Source organism: Podarcis liolepis (genome assembly GCF_965112155.1).
Source record: "Podarcis liolepis genome assembly, chromosome: 5".
Taxonomy (NCBI): domain Eukaryota; kingdom Metazoa; phylum Chordata; class Lepidosauria; order Squamata; family Lacertidae; genus Podarcis; species Podarcis liolepis.
The window spans coordinates 100145846-100170291 of record NC_139556.1 but is presented as its reverse complement, the minus strand read 5'-3'; the positions used below and the strand labels follow the sequence as shown (position 1 = coordinate 100170291).

The 24446-nt window shown below is 46.4% G+C and overlaps 1 protein-coding gene across 1 annotated transcript; it reads left to right on the top strand.

Moving 5' to 3' along the window:
* Positions 1 to 1958: 1958 nt before the first annotated feature.
* On the top strand, positions 1959 to 22724 carry FYTTD1 (forty-two-three domain containing 1). The gene is made up of 9 exons (XM_083505719.1): positions 1959 to 2167; positions 8606 to 8737; positions 9770 to 9915; positions 12611 to 12723; positions 13066 to 13162; positions 15698 to 15759; positions 19508 to 19582; positions 19825 to 19951; positions 21021 to 22724. The coding sequence occupies exons 1-9, from the start codon at positions 2089 to 2091 to the stop codon at positions 21114 to 21116; spliced, it is 927 nt and encodes a 308-aa protein (XP_083361845.1). The 5' UTR covers positions 1959 to 2088; the 3' UTR covers positions 21117 to 22724.
* The last annotated feature ends 1722 nt before the right edge of the window (positions 22725 to 24446 follow it).

Genomic DNA, 24446 nt, shown 5'->3' with positions numbered 1-24446 from the left:
TTGCATGTGTCAACTTCTGTAGGATGGGGGGATCTGTATACAAAACACTAACATGTTAAAGGTAAAGGGACCCCTGACCATTAGGTCCAGTCGTGACCAACTCTGGGGTTGCAGCGCTCATCTCGCTTTATTGGCTGAGGGAGCTGGCGTAGAGCTTCCGGGTCATGTGGCCAGCACGACTTAAGCCGCTTCTGGCGAACCAGAGCAGCGCACGGAAATGCCGTTTACCTTCCCGCCGGAGCGGTACCTATTTATCTACTTGCACTTTGACATGCTTTTGAACTGCTAGGTGGGCAGGAGCAGGGACCGAGCAATGGGAGCTCACCCCGTCGTGGGGATTCGAACTGCCGACCTTCTGATCGGCAAGTCCTAGGCTCTGTGGTTTAACCCACAGCGCCACCCATGTCCCTTACTAACATGTTAGTGAACCTATTAAACTGTTCCAATATTAGCACACTGCAATCTGTATTATTATCACAACAGCAGCCTTTCTATCAGTTTTCTCTTTTTTGCAAATGCGTCAGCTGGGGGGAAAGGTTATGCTGATTGTTGCTTTATTTCATCATTGACCCTCAAGTGACTTTTGCCATATGGGGGACACCAAAAGGGTGATGCTTAAATAGTTTTTAGATGCTGGTATTTGTTCCATTTTCCTTTGCAGATGTCCAGTTGCAGGCAGCTGCTTTCTTGGCTTGGATAATAAAAGTTGCTGCTGTCTCCTCCTCCACCACCATCTGTCTGTGTTTGGTCTGCTTTGCACCTGCTGTCTGGACACAGAGCATCTGCCATCTTTCATTTTGTTAAATTGGTTGAGGGATTAAGCAAAAGCATTTTAACCTTTACAGTGTCAGTATGCTGACAATATAAACCGGGGCTCCAAACATCATCATTTTCTCATATAAATGTAGGAATCAGGTTTTAAAAACCATCGCATTACATGAGGCACCAGAATTTTATTTGTTATTCACACATAGGTTGCCGCTTCCAAATAAGATGAGCCACGATGAATTGGTATCTAGCTACCTATACATTTTTTTGGACGTGGGTGGCACTGTGGGTTAAACCACAGAGCCTAGGACTTGCCGATCAGAAGGTTGGCAGTTCGAATCCCCGTGACAGGGTGAGCTCCCGTTTCTTAGTCCCTGCTCCTGCCAACCTAGCAGTTCGAAAACACGTCAGTGCAAGTAGATAAATAGGTACCACTCTGGCGGGAAGGTAAACAGCGTTTCTGTGCGCTGCCCTGGTTCGCCAGAAGTGGCTTAGTCATGCTGGCCACATATCCGGAAGCTGTATGCCGGCTCCCTTGGCCAATAAAGCGAGATGAGCACCGCAACCCCAGAGTCTGCCATGACTGGACCTAATGGTCAGGGGTCCCTTTACCTTCTACATGCCAAACACTCCTACACTGTGACATATTTGTGATGTATCAATGATGCTGTTGAAAAATGTATTATGGGAAATGGGGAGAGGTCTTAAAAGGTCACACAATCCCATGCTTGGGGTTGCCACTCTTTGTGCATTTGAACCTTGTTGCAACAAATAAAGACCAGGTCTACTGACCGCTGTTTGCTTCTTTAACGTGGCTGGAGACTCCTCTTTTTGCTGACCAGAGAGACCCGCGGGGAGTGGCACCTCGACAAGCTGGACAGCAGAGTAAATCCGCACCCCAGGATTTTTCCTAATCAGCTTCATTTATATTTTATTTTATTTTGTGTTTTGATCTTTTGCTTTTAACTTGTTCTTATCTCTTTAGGCTTTCGTTGCTTGCTAGGTTTTATATTGCGAAGCGCCGCAGAGCGCATTACGGTACCTCCTCCTATGCGCTCAGCTCGGCGATCTACGGTACTCCCCGGAGCGTCGCCGAAGCCGCTCGGCTCGCGCAAGCGCAGCAACGGGCGAAGACGGACCCCGCCCCATAATCGGCTCTCGCGACCGGAGGAGGCGTTGGGTTCCGTCACGCGGGAGGAGAGCGCGAGCGTGGCGCATGCGTCTTGCGCGCCCGGCGCATGCCCAGAAGGGGGAGAGAGCGCGGAGCTTCTGTGGTGCTGCTTTCCTCGCTCTCGGTCTTGTGTTTTGGGAGCGGCGGCCATGAGCGGCTTCGGCGCTGGCGGAGCCCCGCTGAGGAGCGTCAGCAGCGAGACGCTGGAGAAAATCGACATGTCGCTGGGTGAGGGAGGCCGGTCAAGTGGGCGGCGGCGGCGGCGGGACGGGGGGGGGGACAAAATAGGGGCGGGGCTTGGGAGCGGGGAGCCGAGCGAGGGATGCTCGGACCGAACCATGTGTGCTCTCTTGGGAGGGGGGAGGAGGAGAAGAAGAGGGGGCCGAACCAAAGGGAGCAACGAGGGGGGGAGGCAGTTGGGAGAGCCTAAGGAGTTAGGGAGCGAACCTTGGGGGCCGCGGCAGGGGACGTGGGCGGGGCTGAGAGGCAGCGCCGGGGAAGATCGGGGGAACCTCCTGCTGCAGGAGCAGAACCGGTAGCATTGGTACAGATAGGTAGCCGTGTTGGTCTGCCATAGTCAAAATAAAAAAATTCCTTCCAGTAGCACCTTAAAGACCAACTAAGTTAGTTCTTGGTATGAGCTTTCGTGTGCATGCACACTTCTTCAGATACACTGAAACAGAAGTTGCCAGATCCTTCCATATAGTGAGAAGGTGGGGAGGGGTATTACTCAGAAGGGTGGTGGGAATGGGTGATTGGCAAGCATTGGTATTTATTGGTACCCTGCCTTTTCCTCCTGGCAGGGACTCCGGTAAAAATAAAAGCAGCTTAAAAACCAGGAAAGCGAGTTGAGAAAAACGATTGAACGTTACCGTAATTAAATAATAATAATTTCTTATTTATACCCCGCCCATCTGGCTGGGTCCCCCCAGCCACTCTGGGCGGCTTCCAACAAAACACTAAAGTACAATAACCTATTAAATGTTAAAAGCTTCCCTAAACAGGGCTGCCTTTAGATGTCTTCTAAAAGTTTGGTAGTTATTTTTCTCTTTAACATCTGGTGGGAGGGTGTTCCACAGGGAGGGCTCCACTACCGAGAAGGCCCTCTGCCTGGTTCCCTGTAACCTCACTTCTCGCAATGAGGGAACTGCCAGAAGGCCCTCGGAGCTGGACCTCAGTGTCCGGGCTGAACGATGGGGGTGGAGACGCTCCTTCGGTATACTGGACCGAGGCCGTTTAGGGCTTTATAGGTCAGCACAAACACTTCGAATTGTGCTCAGAAACATACTGGGAGCCAATGTAGGTCTTTCAGACTGGTGTTATATGGTCTCGACAGCCACTCCCAGTCAGCAGTCTAGCTGCCATATTCTGGATTAATTGTAGTTTCCGGTTCACCTTCAAAGGTAGCCCCACATAGAGCGCATTGCAGTAGTCCAAACAATATACACTCATATATCTGGTTAAAGTAGCTTTGGGTTGAGCGTTTTTGGGTTGAGCAGCGACCTGGAAGTAACAGAATGCATTACTTCCGGGTTTTGCCGCTTGCACATGCGCAGACACTCAGTATGACATCAAGCGCATGCACAGACGTGGCGAATCGCAACCTGCGCAGATGCGGGTTGCATTCGCTTCAGGATGCAAACGGGGCTCCGGAACGGATCTTGTTCGCATCCAGAGGTACCACTGTATGTATGTACCTCTGTGTAATAAATGAGATCTATTATAAACACAATGGATGGTTACAATAAAAACAGCACAGCACCAGCACTTCCATGAAAAGCAGTCGGTTCCCCAAAGCCTGTTGAAAGCAGAAGGTCTTCACCTGCTGGGAGGGAGCCAGTCTAGCTTCTCTAGGCAGGGAGTTCCAAAGTTGTTTGGGAGCAGCCACCCCTCTCCCAAGTCCCCACCAAGAGTGCCTGTGGGGGTGGCAGGATGGAGAGAACGACCTCCCCCAAAGATCTCAGAGCCTGGGGACTTTCGTATGAGGAAATGCACTTCCATAGAATTGATGACCCCCAAGGGTCATGTAGTCCAACCCTTTTGTAATGCAGAAATCTAATATTTAGAAGACTGTAATATGCTTTCGAATAGGTTTCTGCTGCTGCTGCTGCTATGAGGAGGAGGTAGATTAGAAAGTGCCATCTATTGCTATCATTAGTACTTTTAATTGCATGTATATCCTACCTTTTCCTCCAAGAAGCTCAAAGTGGTGTACATGGCTCTCCCCCGCCTCTCCTAATCCCCACAACAACCGCCATGAGAGGTAGGTTGGGCTGAGAAGTCACCCACTGAGCTTGATGGCCAAGCAAGCATTTGAATCTTGGTCTCCCAGGTCCTAGGCCAACAAGCTCCACACTGGCTTTCTACGTATGTGCCGCTGTTGAAAGTATAAGAAGACAGATCTCTATCATCAGGCACTTAAAATCTGTAAACCAACACAGACAAGAGGAGGAGGAGATGGTGTTGCGTGTAAGAAGAGAATGTGCTTATTTTGTAGCTGTGTGCTTAAGGGTGTGTGCCAAAGGCTTCGTGGCACATATATTGTATTTTTTTAATATAGATTTGTTTGTTTCTTGCCCAGTAATTACTTATTGATGGGCAGCCCTTTAAACATAATAAATAAGAATAATAAAATCTGAGTGACATTTGCTGGAGGGAGGAACTGGGTGAAGGCTGGCACCTTAAATGCCCCATTTGTATGATTAATAATTATAGATTTATAGGCTTCCTGGAAACACCTGCTTGAAGCTTGTAGCCTGCACTTTAAAATCAAAATTGGGCCTGGATAGAAAGAAGCAGCCAATGAAAACGATGGGAGTCTCTTAAATTGCTGATAGTAATCAGCAAGCAATTGAACTTCCTGGATTGTCTTTAAAGGCAGACCCACATAAAGAACATTATAGCAGTCCAGCCTGGGCCTGGATAACAGGTCAGGTTTGAGTTCTCCAGGTAAGGCTGCTGCTGGGACATCAGCCAAGTCTGATTAAAAGCAGTCCTTGCTATAAACCACCTGGATATCCAACACTGTAGATCTGCTTCTTCAAGGAACAGTATCAACAACATGATGCCTGACCTTGGGTTGCAAGTCTCCTGACCAAGTACCTCCAAATTCATGACTTCTTCACCTACATAGACTCTCTTACTGTAACTAATACATAAGGAAGGGATTATCAAGCTTTTCCTGAGAGCATATTGGCAAACTGGAGAAACTGTCACGGGTACCACATGGACACAAACACACATACACATTGTAACCAAGCACACAGAACCCACAACCTTCTCCTTTGGCTGCAGTAGAATGCTTCTTACAAGCGTAATTCCAGCGGGCACAGGAAACCCTGTGGGCACCAGGGAAGGCGATCTGTGATATACTATGTATGTATGTATGATACAACTGTATATTTTTGTATATAATGAGATATCTCCATTGACCATCCTAACTGTAAATGCATGCAAATCTGCAGATTTGTTGCTGTGATTTTATTATTATATATTAGGGGAGTTGCATAAGTGCATTGAGTTGATGTTCCACCTCTGTTGACCTAGAACTAAAAGCGGAAGATGCCTTTAAAATACGGCATCATCGCTGGCTGTAGTGTCCTGTTCAACAAGTTGCTGATGTGTGATTATATTCCATCACGGCACAATCTCCTGTCCTGCAGCAAGAAGCTGTGCAGGGTCAGACCAGTGTCCCTCTCACTTCATAGGATTACTTTGCTAATGTCCATATCCTGGTTTTTCAGGATGTGTTTCATGCTGTAAAGTGTGTTAACAGGAGGTGCAGGGTGGGAGTGGGGATGCTGAAAGACACGTGGACTTGGGAATGTGAAACTTGCACCAGTGGGGACTTTTAGCTGACGTAGAACCAAGCGCTGCCTTACATGTGTATCCAAACCCTCTGAAGTTTCTGAGTGCCTTCACAAAAATTACTCAAAAGAATTTCTTATAAAGCATTAAATGTGATTTTTGTAATAAAGTGCAGCAGCATACATTTATAGTTCTAACACAACCACACTTCTCAGTTAAAGAAATAGAGAGTTAGACCCTTCACCAAGCCTTAGTTCTGAAGTTTAAAGATGTTCCTGGTGTGTGCAGAATGGTTGCTCAGAGGAAGAGAGAACAGAGGGGAAACTTCAGACAGCATTGTAGAAGGTGGTCAAGGAGCCTGAACTTTAATAAGTGTATTTTAGGTGAGTTGGCATAATGACCAATGAGAAGGGGTCAAAATGAGGGAATGAGAGTGGATAGGGTAAAATTCAGGTAGGTGTGCTTGGTCATAGGGGAGGAGTTTCCGGAGAAGAAGACCTCAGTGATGTAATAGGGAAGGTTCTGCTAAAAGGTGGATTTGGGCATGTAAACAAGGATGACCCATCTGGAAGGTTTCCTTTGTGGATTGTCCTCCTGAATAGATTTACCTACCAAGGACAATGACTATGGCAACAGATTCCTGATGCGTCATTCTGTCTTACCTGCGGATGTCTTGTGTCCATCACCAGGGGTCCTTTACCTTTTTTACCTTTACATTTCTATAGAATTTCTGGTTGATGGAGGAAGCTTTCCCCTGAGCTACATGTAGAGGCTTTTATGTGCAAAAAGCCAGCCTTCTGGCCTTCTCATTTACCTATCATTTTACTTTATTCCCATTATTGCATCCAGACTTCTTGGTTCGTCACTCTGAACTTTCTGGATCCTCATGATCTCGCTGGCAAGAAGGATTTGCATAGATACAGTAAATCATTTTGTTAGAGAAGGCCGAGGCAGAAAGGTCATTTCCAATGGTCCTTCACTTTAGTCACACCCATCTTTGGTTGACCACCAAACACAAACTGCAGGCTAGCAGCAAACACATCGTAAGAAGTGTCATTGCTGTGTTTGATTCCTTACTCCTCAAGACGAGTTAATCTGAAATTCTGCCCTTGTGCCTTGGGTTGCTGTGTGTAGCAACATCCGCTGGAATCCTCCGTACCTTCTGAAACAAACTTTGTGCTGATAGTATACCAGTCAGAGGCTTCCTCCTGCGGTGTGATATGTTCAGCTGGTCTACAGTTTAGAGAGCATGTGCGGTAGTGCAAAATGACCTTAGTGAGAGAGCCAATGAGTTCTCTTGGGAGATGTGTATTTGTCTTGGGGGCTGAGGGTGGAGCTAGTCTCCCTGAATATTTTATTTTTTTTGTGGGGGGTGGGTATTTATGGGGCAAGGAAAGTATTGGTTTTGGGAGCAGTCAGGTTATGTGTGCTTGCTGGCTTCAAATTTGACTTAGATGCGAATTTGCTGAATCCCCTCGGACACGTTCGCTAGACTCTGTTCCTCTTTGCAGGATTGTTGTAAGAATGATGCTGTTACACAGCAGTTTCACTGTAGAAGTGATTGCAATGATGGCGACGACTCCTGAACTTTGGGAGTCAGTTTCTCATTTTGAAGTTGAATCAAATGCAGGCTAACAATGTGTTTAGGGGTGAAGTAATGGTGCTGAATGAATTATAGCAACTCTTGCGAAAAGAAAACTGGGGCATTCTGAATTACTGACACAATTCATTATCTTAGTGCTTGTAGGTGCAATATATGTTCAGAGATGTGGAAGGGCTCTTGGTTTAAATTTTAATGGCCATGCTTTTGCAAAGATTTTTATTTATTTGCTGTTAGATTGCTGACCTGCAGCCTTCAGCACTTTCAAGGCAAATGAGGATTCAGAACGGCCTCAAATGGAAGAAATATAAGATTCTATTGTGTCACCCTATAGATTCTGCAGTGTACGTTGTGTGTAAATCTCATGGGATTGAAGCAGCCTTCTAAAAGGAGTTCAGTTTATCACAAATATGTGATAAATGCAATTTTCAGAGTACTATCTGGCTGTGTAGCACTCTGGGCGATACACTGGGCTAAACTCACCTAACCCCATTTTAAAAAGAGCAGGTGTGAAGAGCAGGGATTACAAGACATATGAAGCAGCCTTTCATTGTCAGGTTGCTGACCGTCTGGACCACACTTGACTGGCAACAGCTCTCAGGTCCTCAGAAGAGCATCTTCCTCTACCTGTGAGATGCCAGAGGTTGAACCTGGGAATTTCTGCATGCAAGGAGCGTGTGCTGTCTGTGGCCACTCCTCAGATGGAGAGATTGGGCTTTCCCACAAGCATCATACATGGCAGTGGACGCTGCATTGCAGCTAAGCCTGATTTTGTATGTATAGAATCATAGAATAGTAGAGTTGGAAGGGGCCACGAGGGTCATCTAGCTCAACCCCCTGCAATGCCGAAATATTTTGCCCAACATGGGGCTTGAACCTATAACCCTGAGAGCAAGAGTCTCATGCTCTACCGACTGGGCTATTTGGCAGGGTTAATGTATGTATATAGCACCATCTATGCACATGGCTCTCTACAGAGACGTGTGGCAGACCCAGGCCCCTATTGAAACAAGGGAGGGAGGCTTGCTGAAGACAAGGACTCAATTAATCCCATTACACAATTCCAGAAAGGTTCTCAATTCCAGAAAAGTTTCTAAAGGTTTACAGATCTATTCCGGGAGTTTACTTAACAAACTTAAGAGTTTACTTAAGTGAAAACCTGAGGCTTTTTAAAAATAACAAATCATGCATGGGTTCCTGTTTTGGTCCCCCACAGTGAGAAGTGTTCAGTACTTAAATTCTTGCTATGTGTTTTGCAGATGATATAATTAAACTGAATAAGAAAGAAGAGAGGAAGCAGTATTCTCCCAGAATGAAGAGGGGGCTTCAACAGGCTGGCAAGCGGCAATTCCGGATGAGGAGAACCAAATGGGGAATCCAGGAGTACACAGGTAGGTAGTTTTGCTTGCTTTTTTTCTGAAACACCGGGGACATATTTTGTATCGGGACAGTAAAATGTCAAGGTTGTTTGAGACCTGCCTTTTTTTAAAGGCAGGTGATAAATAATATTTTCCTTAATATATACTCAAAAGTAGAACAGCCTGTACAGGTTTATGTGCTAAGTAATACATAATGCATTTTGCCCTTTTAAAAGAGTAAAGTATTTTTTGGAACATTTTTACCCTGTCTTTCAGCCAGGGTCTTCCAGAGTGACTTACGCACCATCAGTTAAAACAAGACAGTCTCTTGCCTGCGGGCTTACAATCTGCCCGACACAACACAAAACAAAAAAGGGATGGTTAGGGAGGAGGAAAAAAACAGACCCACGCACCAGTTTTTCAAGTTAAATAGAAGTTATTAAAATAATGAACTGGATTAGAAACAGTGTGGGATCAGGAGGACCCCGATGGAGTTTGTCTTGTTGCTGAACTTAGGAAATGGCTCTGCCTCCCATCCCTGTACAAGAATTGTGATGCACTGTCAACCCAAGTTATTTTTTTCAATATTTTTGATACTTGCAGCAGCCAGCCAGATGTTTTACAAAGGTTTACCGGCAAGACTTGAGACATAATCCTCCTTTGGTGTTAAGCCCCAGCATCTGGTATTGGGGAATGGAATCCCTTTGATAATGAAAGCCGTGTTTTTTGGTGTTGTTGCTATGAGATGTGGATGGAGCTGTTCCCCTGTGTGTCAATTTATCCTCTTCAAGTATCTTTGCTAGGGAGCCACAGACCTCTGTGGCAACGATTTCCATATGCTGACTTGCTCCTGGATATGCATACAAGTTTAGATCTGCTAAGAAAACAAGGGTTTTTATTAATTTCCTCCCAGATTTTTTCTAAAATAAATATGGAAGGGGAATCCCTCCCCCAAATATATTTTTAAAAGCTCTGCCGGTGCTCCTTCGCTAGTCTTGACCGAGGCATGCTTACTTGCTTCCGTGCCAGTGGCCCACTTTTTGTCTCCTATTTATGCTATTTCAGGTTTTGGAAAGAACCGTTTAGGACGCAGAAAACGGGTGGCTGGAAAGAGGCCTCCCTATGGAGTCAAAACCGGGCTAGCGGCAAGGAAAGCCTTGGGCTCTCACAAAGGCATCAGCCCCCTCAACAGATCGCCTCTCAGTGAAAAGGTATGTGTGGGGGCTTTGGGGCGAAAACATACCCATTTTTTCTGGGCAGCAGTGTAAGAATGCCTCTGCCTTGAGGTGGGATCTGGTGGAGTTCCTTCACTCTCAGCACCGCCTTTTCCGAGAGCGCAAGGCTTCATCCATGAATGGAGCAGCTGCATTGGGTCCCCTTCCATGTATTCCGCTCTCTTTCTATGGGCAGAGGTGCTCTCACCTCCAGTAACACTCTGAGGCAAGTGACTACTCTTTCCAACTGAAAGTGTGTGGTTTGCACCAAACTATGATGGAGGTTTTTTTCTGAGCCAAAGGAAATCCAGAGGGGCAAAGGTGAGAGCCAGTTTCCTTTCCTGGAGGGGGGGGAGGGGATCTTTGCATTGGGTGGTCCACTTGCTCTGCTGGCAGTAAATTGCAGTTGGGAAGGGGCCGTCCGAGTGGGACAACTTCTCCCCAGATTCACTTCCTGATTAGACTGCAGGAAACCAGAGGGGTTCCCAGCCACACGTGGCACTGTTTGTTTGGCAGTTATTCCAGTTTATTTGGCAGAGCAGTTGTGGTGGCAGTAATGCATGTGTGTTGAGACTGTGGCTTTTTAGACCACCGTTGGCCCCTGCAACCAAATATTCATGGGGTGTATCGAGGGCACTGGATGTCTGTCTGATTTGGGAGGTGGCCTTGGGGTGTTGCTGAGCTGGGAGGCAGGAATAGTGGCCTGCTGCAGTGGTGGCAGGGAGCTTCAGAAAGGGTGGGCTTCCAGTGTAAATCAGGGATGGTCTCATATTCTGAACACGCTGTCATAATATGGTATGTCACCAGTTCTGAAAATGAAACTGTTGTATGCCTGCCACTTGCTTTCCAAGTGGGGAAGGTTTTGTAGATGTCCTCCATACACTTTTACTTGGGAGCAGCCCCATTGAATTTCTGAAGCATGCATAAGATCAGACAGTATGCTAAAAGAAGGTAAAGGACCCCTGACAGTCAAGTCCAGTCGCGAACGACTCTAGGGTTGCGGTGCTCATCTCGCTTTACTGGCCGAGGGAGCCGACGTTTGTCCGCAGACAGTTTTTCCGGGTCATGTGGCCAGCACGACTAAGCTGCTTCTGGCACACGTGGCACTGTAGGGGACCCTTGAGGTGGCTTAAAACAATCATATGCCAAACAGCAAAACAAATAACATTAAAAATCCAATAGAAAGAAGGAAGAAATGAAAAATGCAAAGCAAAAGCAGGACCCCCCCCCAAAAAAAAATAAAACAACCCAGGCTGTTGTGTGGTCAGAAAGGCCCTGTGTTGTGTCCCCACTAATTTCACCTCTGGTGGGCTAGAGTTTTTCTGACCCTTGCCCTGGCAGGTGGAGTTGGGGAGGCAGGACATTTCTGTGTTCTCTAAGTTGTAGGCAACCAATGAGTAATATGGCAAGCGTGAATAGATGGGCTAGAAAAAGCAATATTGTGCCCTAGCAGTTCTTTCGGACTAACAAGGCTGACTTAAGCATGACTTTCACTTTCCTCAGCTTTTGTAAGCTCTTGGAGAATTGTTCACATAGTATGTGTCACGCGACACTTTTATTTTTGGACTTTGACCATGCCGTCCCGCACTTGTCAAGGAAGCTTATGAAGTTTACAAATAGTAAAAAGTCGCAGCCAAACCAACATGCCTGGCAGCAGATTAGTAGCAGATGATCTGCAGATTGAGATGCTAAAGCAGCTCTGCTGGCCAGAAGCAGATTTTCGAAAGGCAGATGAAACAAACTTCCGTACTTCACCCCAGTATAGAGAAACAGCACATTGAGTGGCCAAACATAAAGGCACAAAGTTGCATCGACTGCACTTCACCCCATCCAAAACAGAAGAGACTTTCTGAGAAGTCCTATATCCAGATGCCCATTTGTTATCTATGAAAGGTGCCTTGCTCAAAATAATGAGGTTTCAGTGGCCCAGATGGGGAGCCGAGATGTCCTAAATGCAACTGGAGAAAACTTCTAGCAGGCCTTATGAAATGTGTATATACGCATGAAGGGCCATAGGTATGTGTGGGGCATAAGCAGTTCAGGCGCCACCACAGAGAAGGCTCTTTCTCTGGCCCCGATCTGCTTAACATCCACCATACTTGGGACACAGAGAAGGGCCCTCTCAGATATTGGGGCAGGGGTAGGCTGGCAGGGGAGAAGGTGGCATTTTTCGCTAACTTTATTGCTCCTGTTTTAAGTTACCCCTTGTTCTGCTGCTCTGTTTGGATATTGCAGGGTTTTTAAATTTAATTGTGTTTGCGTTGTGAGCCATCTCAAAGAAAGGTAGGGTATAAATATATTAACGAAACAGAGAACCTGGTACCTTTCAGATGTTGGATCACAGCTCCCATCAGCCCCAGCCAGCGTGGCAGATAGAGTTTGAAACAATCTGTAGTGCATCAGGTGGCAGAGACAGTTTTTGGATGAGAGTTAGCATTTGTCCATACTCTGAGTAGACCTGTTGCAGTCAGTGAACGTAATGGCTCTACCCTAGTTGAATATCACACAGAGGCTGCAGTCCTAATTTTGCACACCTGGGAGGAAGCACCATTAATTTCTACAGTGCTTGCTTCTGAGTGGACATGGTTAGGATTGTGCTATTAGTTAAGCAGCTTCTTGGGTTTTTTGCTGCAACAGACTAACACTGCTGGAAATGTGTGGACCTAATTTTTTAACATCTCTCTTCCTGAAGAACATACAGCGGGACTACTTGGTTTTGAAAAGGAAGACCACCGTCCAAAGACAATCTGAGTTGCAGAGAAAGCAAGGAGCCATTCTCAGGAGGCCTACTTTGTTAAACAGAAGGTGAGAGCCATATGCCATTTGCAGAGGTCTTGTGGTCTGCTCTGCATGTGCCTTGAGTGCTTTGCCTGCCTTTGGCTCGAACTCTGACTGTGCTGCTTCCTTGCCTAGAAAAATGGAGGATGGGGAGTGGCATGTGGGGAAATGAGCATTGATTGCTCTCCATCTGCTTTTGTTCCTGATCCTCCCACCGCTGGCATAGGGCCCTTGGAAAGTTTCCTGGAACATAATGCGTCCCATCCCTGCTTTAGATTGTGATCTCCTCGGGGCACGGCACTAGCCTGTCCTGGTTGCGTCACCCTGTAATATCAATTGTGCTGACGATTCTTTGTGGATGTTTTACAGAACCAACGTACAGTCTCCTTCTGCCAGGATTGGGAATAAGCTCTACCAGCAGAAAGACGCACGCCAAGCCACTTTCCTTTTTAAGAGGGGCCTGAAGGTACTGTAGGAGGCAGAGCGAGAGTGCTGTTCTCTTCCCCTGCACCTCTCTCTTCGACATAATCTGACCATCTGGATAGAGTTTGAAGAAAACTTGGCTAAAGTTGTGTGTTTTATATATAGCTATGTTCTCCTTCAGATGCTACTTTTCATTATATCTTAAGGTTTCAGTCATTGGCACTAAAAGAGTTGCGTATGTGCCTGTGTGCTATTTGTCATGATGGAGCCTTCTGACTGCTGTATTAAAAACATTGGTGCAGGAAAAACTCAGCCATGAGCTAGTTTGATAGAGAGCAGAAGCCCTGTTCTCACTGAATCAGGCATCCAGCTCTGATAATGCAGAAATACTTCGCCCCTGAGATCGTGACTTGATTTCTATGCTTGTGTAAAGCCAAGGGTGGGAAATGCCTCTATAGAAGCCTGTGTAATTTGTAGACCTGCAGACTCCACTTTTGTAGGTTCCACAGCAGCCGCTGTTGTTCTGACCGAGTAAAGCTGTCTCCCAACATCACAGAGGTGTGTTTATTGAAGAAATCCATCCCAGAGCCTTCTTCAGCCTAAAGGCATGATGGAATGCCAGAGATACAGTACCAGGACCAAACTTTCACACTCTTTGTGGATGCAAACTTGGAGAGTGCAGGGCGTGCATAGACACGGCTCGCAGTTTAACAAAAGTTCTGAGCCAAAAAAAGGAGTACAAGTTGGAGTACGTCTCGTTTCTGCAGTCAGCAAAAGACTCGGAGTTCTCTGGAACGCCAGATAAGTTTGCAACAGGAGTGGGCTGTTGAAGGGAGCACAAGTGGTTCTCAGCCTGCCCGCTTGGAACAAAGCTGGAGAATTGTAAAGTGAGGCAGGGGGTCACATGCAGGGGAACGTGAGTGGTTTGAAGAGGCAGTTCAGGCAGGGAGAACGAAGGTGGGGAGGCTCAGAACAGTTTTGGGGCGGGAGAGCATCTTAGGCAGTGAGTTACCAGGCACACCGCTTAGCTACATATAGATAAAGGTAAAGGGACCCCTGACCATTAGGTCCAGTCGTGGCCGACTCTGGGGTTGCGCGCTCATCTCGCTTTACTGGCTGAGGGAGCCGGCGTACAGCTTCCGGGTCATGTGGCCAGCATGACTAAGCCGCTTCTGGCGAACCAGAGCAGCGCACGGAAACGCCGTTTACCTTCCCGCCGGAGCGGTACCTATTTATCTACTTGCACTTTGACGTGCTTTCGAACTGCTAGGTTGGCAGGAGCAGGGACCGAGCAACGGGAGCTCACCCCGTCGCGGGGATTTGAACCGCCGACCTTCTGATCGGCAAGTCCTAGGCTCTGTGGTTTAGCTCACAGCGCCACCCATGTCCCCATGCTACATATACATGGCTGGAAAGAGCAAGAGGCAGGGATGAAGCCAGTCCTGCTGGCTTGCAGAAGGTGGGACCCACAGTGGCTGATGCTGGCCAGTTGGGCATGTTGATTTTTTCCAGCTTTCAAATTCCAAAACTGAGGGGTGCTAAAAAGTTGTAACGTGACTTGGAAATTTAAAAAATATTTTGGTTAAATCAGTATATAGTCTTGTGTGGTAAGTAAAATGTGTGTGAAATTGCATAGAAATAAATAAAAATGATTGCCAAGTACGGTACTTGCAGTTATTTTATGCAGTAGTAGTAGTATTTAAGCGTTATCTGATATTTTCAGAAGGTAAATTTAAATTTATTTGTTTTTTCCAAGAGCAGCTTCTTGTACTTTTTAATCAAACATAGATTTACCAAGCTGAATGTTGTCCAATCACAAAATAATAGCAAATTTGAATTCCTCACAAACAAAAACGTATTTTTAAGATTTCTCACCGAAGAAATTAGCAAAAATTAAGTTTCACCCCCTAAAATGACATGCCCTACAAGCCAGGTTTGGGGGCAGAGTGTAGATGACACTTGAAGAAGCAGCATTTCAGAATGGGATGGAGTGGAGGGAGGGGAATCTCCCACCAGTCGACTGACTTTTGGAGTCCACTAAGCCTCTTTGAGTGTTCGTTCTGTATCTGTATGTTTTGCATGTTGTTTTATTTTGAAATCTTTATATTGCATTTTTTGCTATTTGTATTCAAAATGGCTAACAAATTGGTTAAATCCCAATAATAATAATAAATAAATAAATAATAAAAATATAAATTTTTATTTATACCCCGCTCTTCCCAGTTCAAAAACCAAGCTCAGGGCGGCTAACAACAAATTTAAAACATTTATAAAAGTAGCATAAAATACAGTATAAAAATGTGAATAACAATAAAATTCAAAATCACAAAAAAGAGACGTAACCCGTCATGTCACAGTGCCAACAAGCTTCGTAAATGCCTGTTTGTCATGCAAATCCCTTTATGAATCTCTGTAGAAACACACCCAGAAACCCCAACCCTGTTGGAATGTGTTGGTCAGATTCCAGTGACCTAGACTAAGTCTATAGTTGTCTCCTGAATAAGTCTTCCCTCCCCACCAAAAAACATCTTCAGCTTTCTCATTTTCTCTACCGGTATTTTCTTTCCTCCTCTGGCAGGTGCAGGCCCAAGTCCATCCAGAAGATGACCTAAGCGCCCAGGTCACAAACAGAACTCGCCCGTAAGTGTTCCAGTTTATTTGGCAGAGCAGTTGTGGAGGCAGTAGTGCATGTGTGTTGAGACTGTGGCTTTTTAGACCACCGTTGGCCCCTGCAACCAAATATTCATGGGGCGTATTGAGGGCACTGGATGTCTGTCTGATTTGGGAGGTGGCCTTGGGGTGTTGCTGAGCTGGGAGGCAGGAGCAGTGGCCTGCTGCAGTGGTGGCAGGGAGCTTCAGAAAGGGTGGGCTTCCAGTGTAAATCAGGGATGGTCTCATATTCTGAACACGCTGTCATAATACGGTATGTCACCAGTTCTGAAAATGAAACTGTTGTATGCCTGCCACTTGCTTTCCAAGTGGGGAAGGTTTTGTAGATGTCCTCCGTACACTTTTACTTGGGAGCAGCCCCATTGAATTTCTGAAGCATGCATAAGATCAGACAGTATGCTAAAAAAAGGTAAAGGACCCCTGACAGTCAAGTCCAGTCGCGAACGACTCTAGGGTTGCGGCGCTCATCTCGCTTTACTGGCCGAGGGAGCCGACGTTTGTCTGCAGACAGTTTTTCTGGGTCATGTGGCCAGCATGACTAAGCTGCTTCTGGCAAAACCAGAGCAGCGCACGGAAACACCGTTTACCTTCCCGCCGGAGCGATACCTATTTATCTACTTGCACTTTGACGTGCTTTCGAACTGCTAGGTTGGCAGGAGCAGGGACCGAGCAACAGGAGCTCATTCTGTCGCGGGGATTTGAACCACCGACCTTCTGATCGGCAAGCCCTAGGCTCTGGTTTACACCACAGCGCCACCCGTGTCCCGCCCAGACAGTATGCTACTCATCCCCAAATGTTGAATGAAGGTTGGGACTGGGCTGCTGGCAGTGAGAAACAGAGCGTTTGTAAGGAGGAAACTTGGTTGGTTGGGCATTGTAGAAAGCAGAGGTCTTTAATGCCCTGTTTTCTTCTCTGACTGCTCTCGGATCTGTAGAATATGTGCTGTAAGCAGCCCAGAGCAGCTGGAGAGAACCAGCTAGATGGGTGGGGAATAAGAATAAGAATATCAGCAGTCCAGTGTTTAATGGGCAGTTTTTTGCTCAGTAACTGGTATGTATCTGTTAACTAGATGCCTCATACCCACCCTTGTGGAGTAATGTTAAGAAATAAAAAAATCAATGCCATTTTGAAATCAGTAGTTTCATTGTGCTTTGTGGTGTACAAGTGAGCAGGTCCCTGCCCCTAGGAGCTTACAATCTATCACTTGCCACAGGACAGGCAACAGAAGAAGAAGGGGAAGGAAGCAGGAGGCAGTTGTCAGTAGGTAGAGAATGTGGAAGGGGTTGTATCAAACAGTGTTTCTTCTGATGGCAGAAGAAGAAAAGGGAGGGAAGTAATTTGAGTGATGCACCATCTGCTCTGGAAGATCCCCCAAACCCGTAGAGCAGATTTATGGGGGGGTGGAAGCTGCAGGAGTTAGGGGGAAATCAGAAAAAAAATTGCTTCCTACCCCATTCCACTGTTGAAAGCCTTACCATAAGCTGAGCAGTGCCACCAAACTCAGCCTGAAGGTTCCTGAACTCCTGCTGATCTTGACTACCAACCTGCCTCTTTCACTCAAATGGTTGGTAGCTTAAAATTGCAGTCTAATTTGTTTTCTTATAAAACAGGGGACTTTTTGCTGTGGCTACTTCTGCATTCTGGATAAAGCTACCTTCCTTCTTGGACTTGTTTGCTAAGAGGAAACAGCAGCTTCTTCCAGAAAAGGAGAGTGCCCAAGTGCTCTGAAGGATGTGCACATGCGTGTGTTTAGGGACAGCGGCCTCCCACACAGGAACAGACTGTGCAGAATTGCAACCTTTTTGAAAGAAGTGTAAGAGCTCACAGGACCAGGCCAGTGGCCCCTCTAGGCCAGCATCCTGTTCTCGCAGTGGCCAAGCAGATGCCCCAATGGGAAGCATGCAAGTAGGATCTGAGGCTTGTGATTCACAGCCGCTGGCATTCAGACGCAGGGGGCCTCCAACAGAGAAGGGAGAACATAGTCATCATGGCTAGTCGCCATCATCAGCCTCATAGCTGTCAACTTCTAGATTTGAAAATAAGGGACCAGCAGCCTTGAAAATAAGGGATCAGCAGCCAAAATAAGGGATTTTAGTTAACCAGCTGAAATGCGAAGTTAAAAGGGACCAGATAATTTTGGAGAGCAGCGCCGGTTTTTAGCCCTTCGTTTCCAGAGGTTGCTGCTCCAGACACCAGCTGATGAAACACTGCAATTAAATAACTACAAGCAGCAACCACTTTTCATGCAAAACGAAGTCTAAGCTATGAAGATGCTGCTGCAGTTCTGTATCTTTTCTCTCGTGCTTCATCTGCAGCTCTCAGTTCCATCAGGTGGGGTGGGAGGAAGAGGGGGGGGAATAGCGCCCAAAGTAAGCCTGCAGATCAGACCATCTATGCTAGTCTACCACTACAAATCTATGGGAGAAGCGCTTGCGGTCCTTCCTCCGCTTTCCCCCTCTATGGTTAGCCCTTGGAACACCTGCCTGCGCCTCCGCCTCCTCGTCCTCTGTCTAGACTGCTTTCTCTATGGTTGCCCTCGCTCTCCTCTCAAGGCTCCTCAGTCCCGGTGGGGAGGGGCTCCCGGGGCCAAGGCTGGTGAGAGGAGGCTGGAGGGGGGCAGGCCGGGCAGCCAAGCAACACAGTTGGAGCCTCCCTCCTCCCTGGCCGGCAGGGAGGGAGAGGAGCTGCTTCCTTTGAAATCCGGGAAATTTAAGGGACATCATCAATAAGGGACAGCAGTGGGACACGGCGCTGGGATAAGGGAGTTTCTTGCCAAATAAGGGACGGTTGACAGCTATGCAGCCTTAACTCATTGAATTTGTCTAATCCTTTTTAAAACCCATTCTTTTGAAAATCACTCTGCTTTTAGAAACTGGTGTCCTAGCATTGGTGGTCTGGCTGTTGGGTAAGGAAAGCCTTACATGCTAGGCCAGCTGTTGTCAAATGTTGTCTCGAGGAGCAGCCTCGAGCAAAGGGAAAATTGCTCAGGCCTTTGCTGGTACAGCTTCAAGCAAACTGCTGAGCTCCTGAAAAGGGTGCCCGCATCTGAGCCCAGGGTGGATTGGTTAAGGCAGCCAGGAATGCAAGTAGCCTATAAAAAAAGGCTGTTGCTTGTCTAAGTCTGACCTTTTGCACTATCAATAAATTTATCTAAAGTGGGAATTTGAAGCAAACTGCCTGTACAGCTGATCTTTTCAGAACACCCTTTAGCTCAGTCCTTGGGAACCTTTGGCCCTCCAGGTGTTGCTGAACTACAACTCCCATCATGCCCTGCTCATTGGCCATGCTGGTTGGGGCTGATGGGAGTCCAGCAACATTGGAGGGCCACAGATTTCCTCATCCTGCTTTACCTGGGATCATAAAGTTTACGTTATGACCCATAGTTAAAACATCAGCTAGTGAGAAATGAGTGCTTATATAGCTTATGGAAACTGTTTTGAATGATTTTTGACCATCTTCCACATTAGGACTATCCAGGTACAAGTTTAAAACTGGTTGTTCCTCCAAGCCTTTGGGTCTTTAAAATTGATGCTGATTCTGGAGATTATTATTTTATGGCTCCGATTTGTGCTTATAGTATGTGTATATTCAATTTCGTGTAGTTTATGTTATGAGACACACTGTGTTCCTGTGTTGAATGAAAGGCAGGATAGAAAAACTATGTAATATTAGCAGAGGATTTACTGGGTCAACTGGGTCTTGTGCTTTCCCAAACAGATGGCGGACATCCACTACAAATGGAGGGATTTTGACTGTATCCATTGACAATCCTGGCGCAGTCCCATCCCCCATGTGAGTAAAATTAGCTTCATCTTGCGCTGGAATCTCCTGGTTGATGGGAATAGTGGTGGGAGCTAAGGAAAAGTACATGGCTGGTGAGAAACTGTGTTCATCACCCAGGTCCACCCCCGTGCTTGCTGTGTTGTTATTAGCTTGGAAGCAATAGGTGGTGTTTGTCTCCTCTGCTTTTACAGTTTGGTGAAAATCGACATTTCCGTTGACCCTGTTCAGTGTGCCATGTGTTTTTCCCACAGTTCTTTGAAGCCAAGGCTGACCAGCACTCCCGTGCCTCCCTTCCTCTTGAAGAAGGACCAGTCGGAAGAGAAGAAGATTCCCAAAGGGGTCCCGCTGCAGTTTGATATCAACAGTGTCGGAAAGCAGGTTGGTTGCTTCCAGATAAAATGGTTGTGCATTGTTGACAGTAAAACGGGCTCCATGGGTTCTTTATTGGACTTTGGATCTTGCCGCGGAATTGCGGAGCAGCCGAGTTCCTGTCTTGGACTGGCTGGGTGCAGAGGACTGGTGGGAAGCACCATCCATGGAGCTGGATTGGAGTAAAAAACCCTGTTCCCTCACTTGGGAGCCCCTGGTTGGAGAGAGGCTGAACAAACTGCCAGTCAGGCCCTGCAGGGTCAAGAGGAGGAGACCATTGGGCCTGTTTGGTTCTTCCAGATAGTGACCCAAAGCATAGGAATGCAGTGTCTCCTCTGCTGCTTGCTGGGTTCTTCTTTGCGCTTTCTTGCAAGCAGTGTTAGAAACTGGCATGGAAGAGCTAGGGGCCAAATGGCTTCTAGGACCTGGGTTGTGGGCGCGAAAGCAGAACATCTAGTCGCTACTGGGGGTTGGGGGCGTTGGCAACACTTTTTATTATTTTGATAAGCATGAACTAATACATATGCAGTTCACATAAGTGACACATTGTTAATATCACATTTTTAGCAGAAACGGTTAATACATGTTTAGTTTAGTGTTCACTATAAAAATATTGGTACCATACTTCAGTTTTCAAAACACTCTACTCTTTAATGTTAAACTCCTTAACATATTGTCTATCCTTAGCATAAATTTCGAGGTTTCAAAGCACATACATTTCAATAATCCTTGGGTGTCAGCCAGGCGCAAAAAACGGCACCCAGACTTATGGAGGTGCTCGCAAATGGAGAATCTTTAGGTGCAAAATGCGCCTGGCGCCCTGCTAATTTCGAACCCTGCTTGCGAGTGCTCCGAACACCTTCAGACTCTCCACACAATTAGAACACTACTCTTTAATTTCTGTTTTCTCACCTAACCCACCAACCCGTATCTTCTCCAAGGTCCCCCACTGTAGTTGAAGCTTAGCACGTGTGCTAAATGTACTAGGGGAACTGGTTGAAATATTAACCAGGCACCATAATTTTGGCCTGCTTGATGGGTGGCTGCTGTACTGATTTACGTCCTCTTTTGTTCACAGACAAACATGACCCTCAACGAGCGCTTTGGGATCCTGAAGGAGCAGAGAACGGCTCTCTCCCAGAACAAAGGCAGCCGTTTCGTGACTGTGGGCTAGAGGGCCTGTTCAGGGGAACCCTATCTTTCTAAGGAACTGAACTAGCAGTGGGCCGAAGAATAAGTTGGACTTTGTGTCAAGATACTGATAAACTGAATTTTGTTTTTAGACGGCTTCTACTCTGAATAGTTAAAAAGAGAACACCCTCACATGATAGTGGACCATAAAAAGAGAAAATTCAGTGTTGCTTGGACAACAGCGTCCTGTTGTTTAGACTGCAAGGGTCCACATAAGCTCCTGGACGAGGGGGGGGACAAAGCCAGTTGTTCTTATTTTGGTTTCTTAAGCAGCCGACAGAGGTGGTGATTAATGCAGGGGTCAGTCTTTGCTCCACCTGCTCTTGCAAAGCTGTGTCTTTTCATTTTGTGCCCCTGGCTGCCGAAATTTGCTTAAAACGTTTGCAGCGGACAGCACTTGAGTGCTGCCGCTGCTCGCCTTTCCGTTACTTCGGCTCAGAGATCTTTCTTTCACTCAAGCTCTGCAGTTCACCTGGCACTAGAAGCTAAATTGTTTGGCATCCGAGGCAGCAAGTAAGAATCCAGCTTTTCTTGGCGATGAAAAGGCATAGCGGTCATTCTCGTCCCCTTAAGTGATAGAACAAGGGCCTCACATGAGGCCACAGCAAGAACCTAGTCCACATCCCCGAGAAAGGACCATACAGGGTGCATACAAGCTATTTCCCCCCCTCTCTTTTTTTTAAAGCTGTGAGTTTGCTTCAGATATTCATCGGCTGAAACGATGCTTTGATGACCATTCATTGTTACCGGATCAGTTATTTTGGTTGTCGCTCTGTTGTGTTGTACAAATGTGGCACTTTTGTGACTCGTATACCTAGTGGCAGACCCACCAGGTGAGCATTGTGAAGTTCAAGGCACCTTCCTGTTGCTTCAAGGGATCAAAAGTGGTGGTGTCGCCACACACACACACAAACAAACTTCATGTGCGCTGGATTTTGGTTTCAACATAATTGCCTGTGAGGACAGCTCCTACTTCCTGGATTTAAAATGTCCATAGTGGGTGTGTTGGGAGGCACACCTAGGTAAAAGGAGGCCAGGTTTGCTCAGTCTCAGAAACCTGATATATGTAACTTGATCTTTGTTTTTCTTTGACATTTCTTTTAAAAAATAGTTTATTGTGGAGATCAAAACAAATATTTGGCAGTAGCAAGGCTGCCTTTAGAGCAGTTTTTATGTAGTCATGCCTCCATGACAATTTAATGTTCATCATCTTTTGTTTTTAATTATTTGAAATACCTTCTATACCTTTGCAATGGGAAAAAATGGAATATTAAAGCTCCTTTTGTGTTGTTGTTTTTTACTCGGTTAGTAGGGATTCTGTTGAAGTCCATTAGAAATGAAGTAGATAAATATGCTTATGATCATCCTGTGTTTGGTTTCTACCAGGATGTACTTAAAAAAAAAAACCCTTTTGCATCAACATGGATGCAAAACATTGATGCAATGCATCTCAAGAGAGCTAGTTTGTATTTAAGGAGAATATGCTTTAAACTCTACCTTTGGGTATTTTTTTTTTTTGGAGAAGTTAATACATTTGGATCTATTCTAAAGCTGTTGGACTTTTTAAAAATAAAAGTGTTACAAGTTTGCATTTGTGTGTACTTTGATATGAATTTTGCAGCTCCATATTCTTCAACAAAGGCCAACTTAGTACTTAAATCAGGAATACATGTTTAACGCTCCACTCTTCACAATGATCTTAACTCGTGATCTGTGCCAGAAAAATGCAAATAATGTTGTTCTAATGACTGGTATACCATAAGCATTACTGCTTTCAACTGTCCCCTTATTCTCATAAAGGTAAAGGTACCCCTGACCATTAGGTCCAGTCATGACCGACTCTGGGATTGCAGCGCTCATCTCGCTTTACTGGCCGAGGGAGCTGGCGTGCAGCTTCCATGGCATGTGGCCAGCATGACTAAGCCGCTTCTGGCGAACCAGAGCAGCGCACGGAAACGCCCTTTACCTTCCCGCCAGAGTGGTACCTATTTATCTACTTGCACATGACGTGCTTTCGAACTGCTAGGTTTGGCAGGAGCAGGGACCGAGCAACGGGAGCTCACCCCGTTGCGGGGATTCGAACTGCCGACCTGATTGGCAAGTCCTAGGCTCTGTGGTTTAACCCACAGCGCCACCCATGTCCCTTTTTTAAAGGGGTAATAATCTGCAAAATAGCATGTTCCCACCTCCTGATTATTGCAAAGACAAACTTTCATGGAGAGAGGAATACCAGCATCTCTACCCAAAGCAATTGAGAAGGCAGCATGTTTTAAGCCTGGCCAGTGTGAAAAGCCTTTTGATGTTTTAACCCCGTGTAAATTCCCAAAATGAACAGCTAACCAAGGAGGATCCTCATGAGAAAAGGCTAAGGGGCAAGGTTGTGCAGGGGTTAGCCTACAGGTTTAGGCCTTTGGGGGGGGAATCCTACAGTTATTGCTTTATCAAAACTAATGCAGAGTTGAATCCCAGTTGGAGGGTGACATTCAGATGCAATTGTGAGCCAGTGTGGTGTAGTGGTTAAGAGCAGTAGTCATGTAATCTGGGGAACCGGGTTCGCTTCCCTGCTCCTCCACCTGCAGCTGCTGGGTGACCTTGGGCCAGTCACACTTCTTTGAAGTCTCTCAGCCCCACTCACCTCACAGAGTGTTTGTTGTGGGGGAGGAAGGGAAAGGAGATTGTTAGCCGCTTTGAGACTCCTGAAGGGGAGTGAAAGGCGGGGTATCAAATCCAAACTCCTCCTCCTCTTCTTCAATAAGGTAGGATTGCTGCTGCTGCCTGACCTTGGCAGAGGGAAAGCAAGCCTTGAAAATACTGATGTCCACAAGTCACTTGACGAAGATGAATGGGTTTAGGGATTCTCTCTGGTCTGACCACTCGGACCTCGTCCCAGTCAGCTGAGCAGGTTACAGTATGCAGAAGTATTTTCAGCAGAGTGAAGGTTAGGGGCTTAATGCAGCCTGAGCCAGAGATCCGCATCCTAAGCTGCTCATCTTGGCAGATCTTGCCATTGGTTTGCCCCCTTATTCAATTAAATTCTGTTGACCTAGTAATGCAAAGGGATGCAGCTGTGCCATTCTTGTCACATTTTACACCACTCAGGTTAAGTGGTATAAGCCTTATGATTACAGGGCTTTTTATTCACAATAACTGTAGATACAGGGACGCGGGTGGCGCTGTGGGTAAAACCTCAGTGCCTAGGACTTGCCGATCGTATGGTCGGCGGTTCAAATCCCCACGGCGGGGAGAGCTCCCATCTTTCGGTCCCAGCTCCTACTCACCTAGCAGTTCGAAAGCACCCCTAAGTGCAAGTAGA